Genomic DNA, 15,691 nt, shown 5'->3' on the forward strand with positions numbered 1-15,691 from the left:
TGTTGCCCAGGCTAGAGTGCAGTGGCGTGATCTCAGCTCACTGCAACCTCCGCCTCCCAGTTTCAAGCAATTCTCCTGCCTCAGCCTCCCAAGTAGCTGGGACTACAGGCATGTGCCACCATGCCCAGCTAATTTTTGTATTTTTAGTAGAGATGGGGGGTTCACTGTGTTGGCCAGTCTGGTCTCAAACTCCTGACCTTGTGATTTGCCAGCCTTGGCCTCCCAAAGTGCTGAGATTACAGGCATGAGCCACAGTGTCCTGCCAATTGTGAATGATTTTAAACATTCAATCAAGTAAGCAAAATAATACAACAGACATGAAAATTTTATTGTATTATTCCCTTGGTTAAAGCCCTCAGGGGTTCCCACTGCTCTTAGGGAAAAGACCATGTGGCTTCTCAAGGTGGCATCCTGGTTCCACCTTTCCTGAGGATCTTACTCTGCTGTGCCATAGCCCATCTCCCCCTCCAGCCACTCCAGCACCACTGTGCTTCCCAGCATCTGTGCATATGATATTTCCTCTCTCTGGATTTGTTTTCTTGTCCTCATCAGCTTACTCCTCACTAAAAAGAGTAAAATCCTGGTCATTTGGTTCAATGTCACTCTCTTAGGAAAATCTCCACTGTCTGTCCAGGGCCAGGCCCCCCAGTGACACGTTTTCATGGCACACTGTTGTTTTTCTTCCATGCTGTATCATCTCATTTAATTACACTCCTGTGAGTCGGGGACTACTGTTGCACTTTCGACTACTAGAATAGTATCTTACTCCCTGTAAGTGCCATGAGGGGAAGGACTGTGTCATGGCTATTTTGTTCATTGCTAATGTCTACCCATGGACATTATGCCATTTAATAGTTATATTTTGGTTTCAATACTTGAGATTTATTCTTTCTTCAGAAAGCATGAGTCTTTTGCAGAACATGCCAAGAGAAGACACACACATAGCCAAAGGTGGCCTGACATTTTTTCCTTCCTGTAACCAATTTCCTAGATGGAGATAAGAACACCCATGGGAAAACCAGAACCGACAAGGTTGTCCTGTGTTTGAAGGGAGGGAAGAGAGCTAAAAGAATAGATTGCTCTTTTGGTTGAGTCTCACCAGCTGTGGGGTTGGGGGTCAGAGATCTAAAACTGGAGCTCTTACGGCAATGTGTGGTCACTTCATAGCTCAAGTGAAATTTTATTTTCTCTAGCAAGAACCCAAGGAGGTTCGTTTACCCTCTTTCATTTACTAGCTGGGTGGCCTGGAGCAATTTACTTAGTTTCTGTGCCTCCCTTTCCTCCCTTGCAAAGAGGGAATAAGCAGCATGACTTATCTCAAGTGATCATTTTAAGGATAAAATGAGTTACTACTTATAAAGCTCTTAGCAATGCTTGATTCATAGTAAATGCTCAATAAAAGTTAGCTAACACTGTCACAACTTTTATTAGTTGTGAATAATAAAGGAGGAAATTAGCATGAACAAATGAAACATAAATGGTAAAAAGTAAGGCCTTTTACTTATCAGCATAATTTTCATCCTTAAGCAGTTCTGTCAAGAATTACATGAGTAAATAAATCAAGAAAATAATATGATACATGTAATATAATTACATATGAGTAAATAAATCAAGTAAATAGTATATGTAATATAATATATGTAATAAAAATCAAGTAAATAATAGAATACATGTAAATAAAGTAAATAATGTACTTGCATGTATAATCCATACAAGTAAATAATATATCAAGTAAATAATATAATACATGTAAGTAGTCAATAAAGGATAACGAGGAGTTTGAGTAGCAATAGCAACAGCAGTTTAGACTGAATAGGAGATTCTTCTTTTTGCTATTTGTACCGCTAGAGATTGTAAGTAAGTGGCCTAGAAATGCAGAGACCACTAGACCGAAGACCAGCTACTTCCTGAAATCAGAAATTCACTGTGCACTTTGAAAAAGCTTTGCGTTTTTTGACCATGGTGCTAAACCTACTTTTAAATCTTCCTTCTAGGGACAGATGTTAAAATTCAGCAGCATGGCTCCAGATTTAGACCGTCTAAATGAGCTTGGATATAGATTACCCTTGAATGATAAGGAAATCAAAAGGATGCAGAATCTGAACCGCCATTGGTCTCTGATCTCCTCTCAGACTACAGAAAGATTCAGGTAGAGTAAACAAGAGATGTCTTGGTTGCTCCAGTCGTCTTAGTCTGGTTTGTGCTGCTATGTCAAAATACCACAGAATGCGTAATTTATACAGAACAGAAATGTTGAACAGTCTCACAGTTCTGGAGACTGGGAAGTCCGCTGTCAATGTGCTAGCAGATTCAGTTGTCTGGTGTGGGCTGCTCTCTGCTTTCAAGAGGGCACCTTTTTGCTGCATCCTTAGGAGGTGAGGGTTACTGTGTCCTCACACAGTGAAAGGCAGAAGGGTAATGGTGCTGAACGCTGTGTGAATCCTCTTTTATAAGACCCTTAATCCCATTCACAGAGGAGTCCTCATAGCCTAATCACCGTGTAAAGGCTCTGCCTCAGAATATTACGAACATTCACCATTAAGTTTCATCACCTGAATTATGGAAGGGACACGTTCACACCATAGCACCAATGTGTCAATAGACTATAAGCCCATGACTTGTGTATGTTTCTAAATTCTGATCTTTCCCATAACACTGACAAAATTTGAACTGAAAGTGGGAAATTCAAATTGTAAAGTCGTTTCTCATGTTTAATGTACTAAATAGCACTTTAATCAGAAAACTCTTTTAAGTAAGAATATATTAAAAGTATATACATAACTTTTATCATTTTTTAAAAGGTACATTTTAAACTTTATATTTTTTCAACTGTCTTTCTTCTTCTTTATTTATTTTTTTTTTTCTGTGTGTGTTGGAGTTTCATTCTTGTCACCCAGGCTGGAGCGCAAAGGCGCAACCTCGGCTCACTGCAACATCCTCCTCCTGGGTTTAAGCAATTCTCCTGTCTCAGCATACCAAGTAGCTGGGATTACAGGCATGCGCCACTGCACCCGGCTAATTTTTGTATTTTTAGTAGAGATGGGGTTTCACCATGTTGACCACGCTGGTCTTGAACTCCTGACCTCAGGTGATCTGCGCTCCTTGGCCTCCCCAAGTGCTGGGATTACAGGCATGAGCCACCATAACCGGCCTCTTTCTTCATTTTTTAAAAAAATTTTACCACCTAACATGAAAGCTTTGTGGTAGTCCAATGAGAATTGAGCACAGAGATTATTTAATCTCGTTTTATATGCTAGAGATATAAGAATAAGCAGCAAAATAACCATTGTTCTTTGCCCTTTGTTCTTTCAGCAAGTTGCAGTCATTTTTGCTACAACATCAGACTTTCTTGGAAAAATGTGAAACATGGATGGAGTTCCTAGTTCAGACAGAACAAAAGTTAGCAGTAGAGATTTCAGGAAATTATCAGCATCTTTTGGAACAGCAGAGAGCACATGAGGTAAGTTGTATCAGTAGATTTGAGGGTAAGAAGAAATTTGTAGGCCCTTGGAAGATGCTATAAAATGCTGTGTGGGAGAATTAAAATCATACCCTTTGCTCTGAGTGTCCAAATGCATGCATCATTTTGCCTTCTTTCTTAAGCTTGAGGTTTTGATAACTTAATTATAAAAATGTAGTCCTGTTCGCTGCTCTGATTGGGTATAAGCACATGTCAGCCTTCAGTTCCTTGTAAAGTATCATGCCAGAGTTGTGGTTAAAGGTTACTTACTCAAGACGGGCAAAGTTGGTGGAAAGTGTATAGATCGTTAGAAAATTTTCAATTGGGTTAGAGATTACTTTAATATTGCCAAGGTCAATTGCTTAAGAGACTATGCTTTGATCAAAAGTCTTTAAAAATGTTGTGAGCTTCAAAGAGCATATATGAATTTTATACCAGGAAATCAATCTATCAAATGTCTCTCCAGGTGTACCTCTTGATTATATTGCATTATAATTATTTCTGAAGAAACAAAGAGGGAGAAGAACTATATAAAAAGTAAATTAATAAATTTGCCCACTGTTAGTCCTTATGTTGCTGTTTACTGGTGTAACTAAGTTGGTCTGTGTGTTTATGAATTATATGCATATGGAGAGATAAGTCTTACCTAAGAGAAAAGAAAAACAATTCAGAATTTTTTAAATAGAGAATTTAAAGATATCTAAGGTATTTTTAAATCCAGTTTTATTGAGTTGACAGATGATGAAATAATAGAAAAAAACAGCAATGAGATTGCATCTCACTCCCACAAGGATGACTGTAATGAAAAAATAGCAAATGTTGATGAGGGTGTAAAGAAACTGGAACCCTAATACATTGCTGATGGGAATGTAATATGGTGAAGCTGCTTTGGAAAACAGTTAACATAGAGTTACCATATAGAGTTACATAGAGTTAAATAGCATAATCGTATAACCCAGCAATTCCCAGTATATACCTAGGTATATACTCAAGATAAATGAAAATATGTGTCCACACAAAAACTTATGTAAGTACATTGTTTATAGGAGCATTAGTCATAATAGCCAAAAGGTGAAAACAACCCAAATGTCCATCAACTGATAAATGAATAAATAAAATGTGATATGTCTATGTAATAGAATACTATTCACAATGAAAAGGAATAAAGTACTGATATATGTTGCAACATGTATGAACCTTGGAAACATTATGCCAAGGGAAAGAAACCAGTCACAAAAGACTACATATTGCAAGATACCATTTGTATGAAATGTCCAGAATAAGTAATCCATAGACACATAAAATAGGTTAGTGGTTGCTGAAGGCTGGAGGGTTGGGAGGAAATGGGGAATGATTGCTAATGAGGATGGACTTTCTTTTTGGAGCAATAAAAATTCTAAAATTGATTGTGGTCATGATTGTAAAGTCTGTAAATATAACAAACACCACTAAATTGAACATTTTAAATGAGTGAACTGTATGGTATGTAATTGTTGCTCGATAAAGCTGTTTAAAAAACAGTAGAAATAATTAGAAGGATCTGCTGTTGACTTTTTTAAAATAGTGAAATAAATTTATTAACCTGACTGAAACTTAAAAACAGTGAGTTTTAAAAGACAGAAAAAGACTAGGCTCTTTTTTTTTCTTTGACTTCTTTAAAGGCCCTAAGCTGTTCTCTATGTTTTGAATATGGACCGTATTTTATACACAAAATAAACCAGAAAACAAATTGTGTGTTAATTTATTAGGTGTTTTTGAAAGAAAGAAGGGAAATATAATTCTACTTTTAGTCACCTAGTTTTAGTAAACCTAACACTAAACTTTATCTTTGAGTGTATCTTAATTGATAATTTAAAAATAAATGATTCCTAAACTGCAGGATTTCACACATTTTCTGATTCAGCTGGTGATAGCTTTCATAGTCTTGCTAACACTAGAATATTTGGAAAGTTATCAGAGAACCGGTCACTAAAATTAGGAACTCTAAAGTATGTTCTTCTTTTTTTAAAATTATAGTTGTTTCAAGCCGAGATGTTCAGTCGTCAGCAGATTTTGCACTCAATCATTATTGATGGGCAACGTCTTCTAGAACAAGGTCAAGTTGATGACAGGTAAGATCTTTGATAAATTATTATAAAGAAAGGTTCCAGTAAATTAATCATTTTCTTTTTAATGAGCAGATTAGAGGGCATATATCCAATCTTCCTGAGGCAATTGAACTGTGGTGGAGCCTCAGTAATTGGAGGAGAAGCTTGTCTCAGTCTCTGAAATGACTGAGTATTGAATCTTTTTAGAGAACTGCTATTATATTATATGAAGGGCATAGAGTAATTGGAAATCACCTAGCCAACCTTCACTAGTCATCTGTAGGAAATGGAATTAATGAATAGATCAGCATGAGCCATATCAATGACCTGTCAGTGGTTTGTAAACAGATGCTTCTAATATTCTCACATAATTACAGAATTTTTTTTTTTTTGTAAAAGGAGCATAGAAATCACTAGCCCATCTTTCTTACTTATAGATGAAAAACCTGAAATCCATAAATGTGAACAGATTTGACCAAGGTCACAGAACTAAGTAGCAACAGAATCAGGCCTGGAGCTCATGTCTGGTTTTCAGTCAGTACTGGATCATACCAGCCAGCTTTCTCATGCCATGAGAATTCTTCTGTGTTTGAAAATGGTTTGCTACCTTAAGTCAGATTACATGCCGCCTGAAGTCTTTCTTCCTCTTCATTTACAATAGCAAATTATCTCTTTATTAAAATTGGAGAGGTAAAAATTTATCTTCTCCCCGGATTTATGGCAAGTGAAATGACAGTTGCATACTATATTTATATTTCCCGGAAACAGTATTTACTTTATCTAATCTGTTTTCCATGGTGATATTTGAATATTAGCCTCATGTATTCTATTACATATGTATACCTTTCTCATATTTAGGAACCAGTAGTTGTGACTATAATTAACTTGATATTTTTTCAAAAAATAAAAAATAAATTACGTTTATTGAGAGTTTCGTCTTTAATGTTGTAGAAGCAATTTCAGTTTTAAGTGGATATTTCTTTGGAATTGCATAAAAGATCTTCATGGTTAAGCTTGGAACAACAAAATGTGATATCATATTTATTCTATTTTAAGTAAGCCAAACTTAAATATGAGCTTTCCTGAGAATTTAAGGCCTTGAAAATAAAACAAATACAAATACAATTAACTTTTATCTTTTGCTTTATCATTTCTTAGCCAACTCTCTAACAATATTATAAATGTTTGAGTCATTAAGTAAAATAAAAATTAAATACTCACATGCAAGCCAGCATCTATTAAATTTTAAATACCAACATTTAGGGAAAATACACCAAAGAGATGAAAATGGGAGGTTAGACCTGAGGATAAAGAATTTTGAAAGCTGAAGGAAAAAAAGTCAGATTAGAACGTACTGACAATAAGAAGGCCCCAGATTGCAAGTGTATTGTGTTCTGAAAGTTAATTTGTGAGTTATGTTTTTTAGAGCTTCAAGTTCAGCACAGGGAACAATGTCATGTTTTAAGTAATTCCTCATGCTGGCAGGTAGTTTGGGACAGCTTGGTTGTATCAAGAGAGGGTGGGGAATCCTAGGAGGCCTTGGATGGTTACCTGATAGGGAAAGCAGGATTATATGGTATTCTCAAGTCCTGGAGTTGTACATTTCCTGCAATGACAGATGCTTGTAACTTTTAGGGAAGTATCATGAACCTAATTCATCACAATTGAATGCTACTGCATTGATTATATACAGCAGAATTTCCTTTCAAAAACAGAAGTCATCATCAAAATCTTAGTAGCTATCACATGAATTTTTTTATTTTATTTTATTATTTATTTATTTATTTATTTTTGAGACAGTGTCTTACTCTTTCGCTCAGGTTAGAGTGAAGTGGCACTATCTCAGCTCACTGCAACCTCCACCTTCTGGGTTCAAGTGATTCTCCTACCTCAGCCTCCCGAATAGCTGGGATTACAGACACGTACCACCACACCTGGCTAATTTTTGTATCTTTAATAGAGACGGGATTTCACCATGTTGGCCAGGCTGGTCTCAAACTCCTGACCTCAAGTGATCCACCCACCTTGGCCTCCCAAGGTGCTAGGATTAAAGGCATGAGCCACCGGGCCCGGCCCTTTATGGATCTATTTTTAAAATGAGAGGGCATACGAAATTTTTTGCAGGGGCTTTATTTAGGACATTTTATTTTTAATGCTTGTTTTGTTGATGTTGACTGTATATTATTCATCTTTTGTTTAAGTTGAGTCATTAAATAAGTTTCTAGGACTAACAGCATATTTGGTTACAAAAATCAAAGTTTATAGTGGTTCTGGATAATAGGAAGTTTCGAGAAGATACAAGTTCAGAATAGTAAGTCCAATTCAAAGTTGCTTCTACCCTCAAGAGAAGAGGATAACGCAAAACTATTATAGTAGAGAAGTGCAAGTATTCAGTATTTAGTATTAAAGTACAATATTACTTGCACTTTATGTGTGAATAACACTGTAATCTACATAGAAACTCATTCTCTTTGATATAGGACAAACTCTTACTAGCCAGTTCTAGAGCCATAAGTTAAATATTAAATAAAACTTAATGAAGAACTACCTATATTTTTTTAAAGCTAGAAAACAGGTAAGAACACGTTAGAAGATCTGGTATTCTTTAGCCTGAACTTGAGAAATCTTAAGGAAAATGTATTATTTCTAAATATATTAATGACATTTATATAGACTATGATAACAGGTTTTCATCTTTCTAAGAATAAAGTGAAGTCAGCCTACAATGTAGAAGAGATAATTCAGATGAATGTGTGGAATGATTTGCTAAAAGTTGGGGCTGTTTATTATGAGAGAATACTGAGAGAGTTTATGGAGTACAGTTTTTTAAAAATCTTTTTAAATCACATAGTTTGATTCCAGTGGCTTATGATTCGAACTGAAGACAGAGATTCTATATAAGCCTTGTCCACATGTTTTCCTGCAGTGTGACCCACAAAACGACATCACCGTCACGGGCTGCACGTGTTGCTATGGAGCTGCGTAGGATTTGCAGCTATTCCCATTGCACCTGCAGTTGTCCACTCCTCCCCTTTCATGCTTTCAGGGAGAGAGCGTGAAGGACAATGACCTTATTGTATATTTGCCTTCAACCTATGCTGAGACATGAAAACATTCACCATTTGCAAACACCGGTAGTTTAATTTAAAAAAATAATTACAATAGACCCAATAACCCAATAATAGATCATGGCATGATATTTGAAAACCACCACCCTAGATCACTTCTCAGGGCTTAGGGTTGTTGACAATGCATACATTGGCTGATGGCATAACTGCATCCAAGATAACAGTGTTTTTTACCATGTAATTATTTCTTCACTAGGGATGAATTCAACCTGAAATTGACACTCCTCAGTAATCAGTGGCAGGGAGTGATTCGCAGGGCCCAGCAGAGGCGGGGGATCATTGACAGCCAGATTCGCCAGTGGCAACGCTATAGGGAGATGGCAGAAAAGCTTCGTAAATGGTTGGTTGAAGTGTCCTACCTCCCCATGAGTGGTCTCGGAAGTGTTCCTATACCACTGCAACAAGCAAGGACCCTCTTTGATGAAGTGCAGGTAAGATGCAAAACACAGTGTTCTCACACCTCTTAGGCATTTCCACCGTACACTTTACCTTCGCCTCGGTTTTTCAAAAGGACTCTAGAGTGACATTGCAACTGGGACAAACATTGTTCTCAAATGTCAACAGAAATACACAAAATGATTGCAATACAAAGCCCTTATCTAATGGTGAAATGATAGTAAGCCCCGGCCTCTCACAAAAGCTTCTCACACTTCACACATTATGGCCTGCCACAGCTCACTAAATCCCAGCAGGGATGAAAAGGTAATGGCAAGGAAAGAAAAACTTCATGTTGCTTGCATACGTTTTATTCTTGAGCAATTTAAACACGTAACTTAAGTACTCCAAAGAAGACAGGAAGCCCTGTCCTGTTTGAGTTATTTGTTCATTTCCAGGTTGCCCCTTACCTTCGGGCTTCTGGCTTCTTAGACAGATACCTCCTATCATTCTAGTGAGTTCTTCCCAGTGTATCCAGTGTACCCAGTCAGTGTACCCAGTGACTCTTCCTTTAAAGTCACTGTTCTTTGGTTCCTTTCTCCTCCAGATTTCTCTGGGAGCCCTCATTCGCAGACATGACTTCAGCTGCCCCCTACCAGCAGAGAAGGGGCATATCGGTATCTTCTGGTCATATTTACCTGCTGTACTTTCGACTCGTGTTTCCAACCACCTTTTGGGTTTATGTCTATGTGCATCACAGATGCCTTGTACCCTGTGGGTCCCAGCAGAACCTGTGATCTCTGGACCGACTATTCTCCCTTTCCCATCACACTTCCAGGAAGTGTCATCAGTCTAGGAATCCTAGAATAATTTGAGAGCTATACTTCTCCTTGTCTATCACTCCCTTATCTAATCTCCCCAACTCTATATCCCTGCTGCCACTGCCTTGGTTAGGTATTCGTGATTTCTTGCCCAGATAGACAGTAACTTCCTAATCTTAGTATATCCAGCACATACCCTTCTTCCATTCTACTTTTACTTGATTCCTGAATGCTTTTATTAAAACTTTAATCCAAACATCAGTATTCTTCTGTGAACCCCAGTCACTTTTAGTATAAAAACCAAATTTCTGCAAGATGTGGTCTGGCCTCATCTCCTACCACTCTCTCACGTGCCGTCCACACTCCAGCCACTGAAAACCATATTTAGTTTCCTGAATCTATCATATTTTTCTTATATTGTGAATGTGCGCATCCTCATTTCTCTGTCAGAAGGTGTCCTCTCCTCCACTCCTGATCACACTCATCTCACCGCACCAGGTCCTTCTTAATCTGGTGAAGTTCATGTCTCGCAAGACTCAGTCAGCCTTTACTGCTTTGAGGAAGCCTCTCTGCCTCTTGATGCGCCCCTTGCTGGGTCAGATGTCCTTCTGTATTCCCAGGCATCAGTCTTAGAGAGTGATTCTTATTGCATCAATTGTACTTACCTTGGAGATAGAAACTAAACCTGTCTCTATTGTATTCTCACTCATTTATTCACTGGTGCATGCGTGTGCAAAGCACCACCACAATAAATGCTTGCTGGATGAAAGAGGGCATGCTATGCTCAGTTAGGGCCGTTTAAAAAGCCTTGTAGGAAGGAAACGATGAAAGAAAGAATGAGAAAATAAAAAGCTATGGTTCCTTTCAGTTCAAAGAAAAGGTGTTCCTGCGGCAACAAGGCAGCTACATCCTGACTGTGGAGGCTGGCAAGCAACTCCTTCTGTCTGCGGATAGTGGCGCTGAGGCCGCCTTGCAGGCCGAACTCACTGAAATCCAAGAGAAATGGAAATCAGCCAGCGTGCGGCTGGAAGAACAGAAGAAAAAACTAGCCTTCTTGTTGAAAGTAAGTTCGGTTAGAAAAAATCGAACCAAAAAACTCTTCTAGTCGTTGTACTACTTCCTCCCGTTGTTATTCTGCAAATCAAATGATGAAATCATGAAATAATATCCTGCAGCATTTTGATCCTCAGTGTTTTATTTAAGACTCTGTCTTATCTTGAACAAACTGGAAAAGTTTCCCAATTTTCAGCGTTTGATTTTTCAGGACAACCTCCCAACAAAGTAAAGTCTAATAAGACTGTCTAAGCCATGAATTCTGATTAATGGCCAGTGTGAAACCTTAGCCATGTGATGACTTTATAAATCCATACAGAAATTCAAAGGGTAGGTTCCACTCCCTAATCTGAGACTCTAAAGTGGTTTTCAAGATTGGTATCTCTTCTTTTATGGAAGGGAAAAACCAATCCAGAAAGATACTCTTGATTTATCTTAGCTGATCCAAGCAAGTTGCCATGAGATAAAATCTCCAGGAGGTATATTAAGCCCTTAGTTGGATGCAGATCACATACTGATCACACAGTAAGTTTTGGAAAATGTAGATTTCTCCGGACCTCCCACAATATACTTTTCTCTCTCACTCTCCAATTGCATGTATAATGCATAATTAAATGAGCAGTTTCAAAACGACAGGGCCTCTAAAATAAGATAATCTCAAATTAAAATCATGGTAAACCAAGTGACCTGGTTAACTTATCTTATCTAAGCCTCAGTTTCCTCATCTGTAGAGTGGGTATATAATTTCACCATCTCCATGTGGCCATTGTGAGGACTTCATGAAATAATGATAGTGAATCATGTGGTACCTTACCTGGCTCATACTGAGCACTAAATGAATGATAGTGATATCATAGTTGATGTTATGATCTTCAAAAGTAAAGACACCTAAATGTTATGGTCCTGTATATGTTGATAATTACCAACACTTGAATGAGGGTATCTATTAAATTGGGCCTGTCACATGTTTGTATCGAAGGTAATGACTAAGATTTTGGTTTTTGTGTTTTTTTTAATACTTAAAGTGTGCACACCCACTGGATTTATATTGAATTTTATTTAATAAAATATTGCCTTCTGTGTAGGAAGCAATCCATCAAAAATGCCACTGAACATCTATAAAGAGCTATTATTTGCACACAGCACAATTTCATCAGTAATATAATATGCCAAGTTCATTTTCTTCCTTTTGCTTTTAGGAAAGGATTTAAAACGTTGTAACTCATCCTGTAGAGAACATGTTAATCATTTTTTTAAAATTTGTGATGCGATTTTTGGAGATGTTTCCAAGACTTAATAAGGCATGATGTCTGAGTCACTACATTTGCTTTTCTTGTCTGTCTGTTTGTTGGTGTAGAAAACATCCACTTTAAGAGATATTTGCAGGCTCATGACATTACGTTATTTCCTTATAATTCATGTCATAAAAGGACTTAGTTATAGATTTAGAATCTAAGTCTTCCTTGAAAAGAGGAATCCCTCTTCTCTTCTTGTTAAAGTTTATTTTATTTTGACTCTTAACACTACATCTTGTTTGCCTAAGAAGGAATTTATGAATCTACATTTTAGTGTTTATATACCCTCATTTTAGTGTATTTTTTTTACCACAGCTATCATATTTAACTTTTAATACTGTTAGTAAGTATGCCAAAAATAGGCATTATAATTCCACGTTCTGTATGTTCACCTTCTTCACTATCATCTCTTAATTTTGTTCTGAAAAGTAAGAAGCTGATCTTTCTTTCTTTCTTGTTTTTTTAATTTTTGTTTTTGTTTTTGTTTTTTGTTTTTTGTTTTTGACACAGAGTCTCACTCTGTCACCCAGGCTGGAGTGTTGTGGTGCAATCTTGGCTAACTGCTATCTCCACCGCCTGGGTTCAAGTGATTCTTATGCATCAGCCTCTCAAGGAGGTGGGATTACAGGTGCACGCCACCACGCCTGGATAATTTTTGTATTTTTAGTAGAGATGGGTTTTCACCATGTTGACCAGGCTGGTCTCAAACTCCTGGCCTCAAGTAATCTGTCCTCCTTGGCCTCCCAGAGTGCTAGGATTATAGGTGTGGGTCGTGGCACCTGTGATGATCTTATCTCTTTTAGATCAATAAACCTTTGTCAACTGCATGTTGATTGAATTCAGGGTGTTTGATAGTTTTATTGAGAATGTTATTTAATTTAAGCAGAAAGAGAATCTTTTTGTCTACCCTCACTATGGTTAGCATGATGAGCTAATTGTAGCCTGGGAACACAAAGATAGATATATATACTGCTATCTCCACCGCCTGGGTTCAAGTGATTCTTATGCATCAGCCTCTCAAGGAGGTGGGATTACAGGTGCACGCCACCACGCCTGGATAATTTTTGTATTTTTAGTAGAGATGGGTTTTCACCATGTTGACCAGGCTGGTCTCAAACTCCTGGCCTCAAGTAATCTGTCCTCCTTGGCCTCCCAGAGTGCTAGGATTATAGGTGTGGGTCGTGGCACCTGTGATGATCTTATCTCTTTTAGATCAATAAACCTTTGTCAACTGCATGTTGATTGAATTCAGGGTGTTTGATAGTTTTATTGAGAATGTTATTTAATTTAAGCAGAAAGAGAATCTTTTTGTCTACCCTCACTATGGTTAGCATGATGAGCTAATTGTAGCCTGGGAACACAAAGATAGATAGATATATATATATATATATATTTTTTTTTTTTTTTTTTTTTTTGACAGGTTCTCCCTCTGTCGCCTACGCTAGAGTGAGTGGTACAATCTCAGCTCACTGAAAGCTCTGCCTCACGGGTTCACGCCATTCTCCTGCCTTAGCCTACCGAGTAGCTGGAACTACAGGCGCCCACCACCAAGTCCGGCTAATTTTTTGTATTTTTAGTAGAGACGGGGTTTCTGCATGTTAGCCAGGATAGTCTCGATCTCCTGACCTCGTGATCTACCCACCTCAGCCTCCCAAAGTACTGGGATTACAGGCGTGAGCCACCACGCCCGGCCAAGATATTTTAAAACAAAGGAGAATTTCAACAACTCTGTCCCTGGTAGACAATTTTTTTTGTTTGTTTTTTAAGGACTTTTTTTTTCTGGTAATTGGGAAGAGGGAATGTGGTTATGTACTCTAAGAAGTTCCATGAAGGAATTTTAAAGAAAAATGAGACTTGTGCCAAATTCTCAGTTCAGTTTTTTGAATAAAGATATTTTGAGTAAGGAGACACTTTAGTCAACACTGCTTCCAGAAGATAGTTGTGGTAATAACACCTCCCGGTTGTTATGCTCAGACTAAGGTGTCAAGAGAGAAGTAGAAAGAATCCAGATAAGAAAAGACTGCTGATAATGAAAGAGATATTGTGAAGGAAGATGGAACATGATTTGACACCATATTGACAACTAAAAATGATTCTAGCCATGATTCTAGTTGTCTTGCTTTGGAATTCTGTAATTCATGGTGTAGGGAGTGGCCACTGGGGAGATGAGTAGGGAGCAGAAAGGCCTGGATTGGAGAATTTGACAAACGGACAGTGTTGGACAACATGAGGGAGACTTGTTTAGTTGTTTAATTTTCACTGGCACTAAGAAACCGGATATGAGTTAATGTGTAGATAAGGTGCTATAAAAAAAATCAAGCTCCACTTTGGTTCCTGTCATTTTAAAAATGTTCACATTTTTATTACAAAAAAATTGCATGTGTCTGATTTTTAAAAATTAGGTAATAATTGAAGTATGCAGAGTAAAAAATGAAATGTCCCTTATCATACCATCCAAATTCTCCTATCTTCTCGAGAGGTAACCATTGTTACCAGTTTGCTGTGTAACCTTTCAAAACATAACCACACAATAGATGTTTTATTTTGTCAGTACATAGAGATCTACCTCATTCTATACTGCCAATCTCTACCATCTGTCCTGGCCTATTCGTCTCCAAAGCACTTACCGCTACTTTGTATATTAGATATAGATTTCTTAAATTGTGCATTATCTCTGTTCTTCTACGTCTTAACTTATATGGGTTTTTATGTATTACACATTTAATCCTTTGCTATGTATGTTTCAGCATGAACAAGATAAAGCCAGTCAAAAATGCCTTGCTTTTGTAGTGTGTATTTCTCTTTCTGTAAGACATTCCATATCCTCTTTTTTTTTAATCCCTTATAGTACATTTGGGAAAGTGTAGATATTGGGTGCAGTTATGGATGGAGTTAAGAAAGGGACAAGGTGCTAAGATTATAGTCCTACCTCTGCAGAGATGGATTTGGATTCAGATAACATTTTTGGGTACCCATAATATTCGGATCATTGTGCTTGATGCCTTGACACTCGTTGCTTCCTTTGGGCTCCAATAAATATGGAGAGTTTGTATTTTTTCCATTTTCATAGGGAAAACATAGAGCATTATCTGCTTAAAGCCACCCAGATAAATCAGTAACAGAGTCAGTTTTCAACTCAGCTCTTCAGATGACAAGAGCATGTTGCCTTCCCTGGCAATGAGTGTGGGCCTACCTTCATATTGTTCATCAGGCAACTTCCTTTTTTTTTTTTTTTTTGAGAAGGAGTCTCGCTCTGTCACCCAGGCTGGAGTTCAGTGGCGTGATATTGGCTCACTGCAACCTCTGCCTCCCGGGTTCAAGCAATTCTCCTACCTCAGCCTTCCGAGTAGCTGGGATTATAGGAGCCTGCCACCATGCCCAGCTAATTTTTGTGTTTTTAGTAGAGATGGGGTTTCACCATGTTGGCCAGGCTGGTTACAAACTCCTGACCTCAAGTGATCCGTCCGCCTTG

At 37.8% G+C, this 15,691-nt stretch overlaps 1 protein-coding gene across 1 annotated transcript in view; it reads left to right on the forward strand.

Moving 5' to 3' along the window:
- Window positions 1-15,691, forward strand: part of SYNE1 (spectrin repeat containing, nuclear envelope 1) — a 570,706-nt gene that overhangs the window by 464,619 nt on the left and 90,396 nt on the right. The window contains exons 121-125 of the mRNA XM_011996807.1: window positions 1,995-2,149; window positions 3,313-3,460; window positions 5,477-5,571; window positions 8,872-9,106; window positions 10,740-10,934. Coding sequence (XP_011852197.1) covers window positions 1,995-2,149; window positions 3,313-3,460; window positions 5,477-5,571; window positions 8,872-9,106; window positions 10,740-10,934 — 828 coding nt within the window. The remainder of the gene's footprint in view (window positions 1-1,994; window positions 2,150-3,312; window positions 3,461-5,476; window positions 5,572-8,871; window positions 9,107-10,739; window positions 10,935-15,691) is intronic.

The sequence above is a fragment of the Mandrillus leucophaeus genome, unplaced genomic scaffold (assembly GCF_000951045.1).
Source record: "Mandrillus leucophaeus isolate KB7577 unplaced genomic scaffold, Mleu.le_1.0 Scaffold524, whole genome shotgun sequence".
Classification (NCBI taxonomy): Eukaryota; Metazoa; Chordata; class Mammalia; order Primates; family Cercopithecidae; genus Mandrillus; species Mandrillus leucophaeus.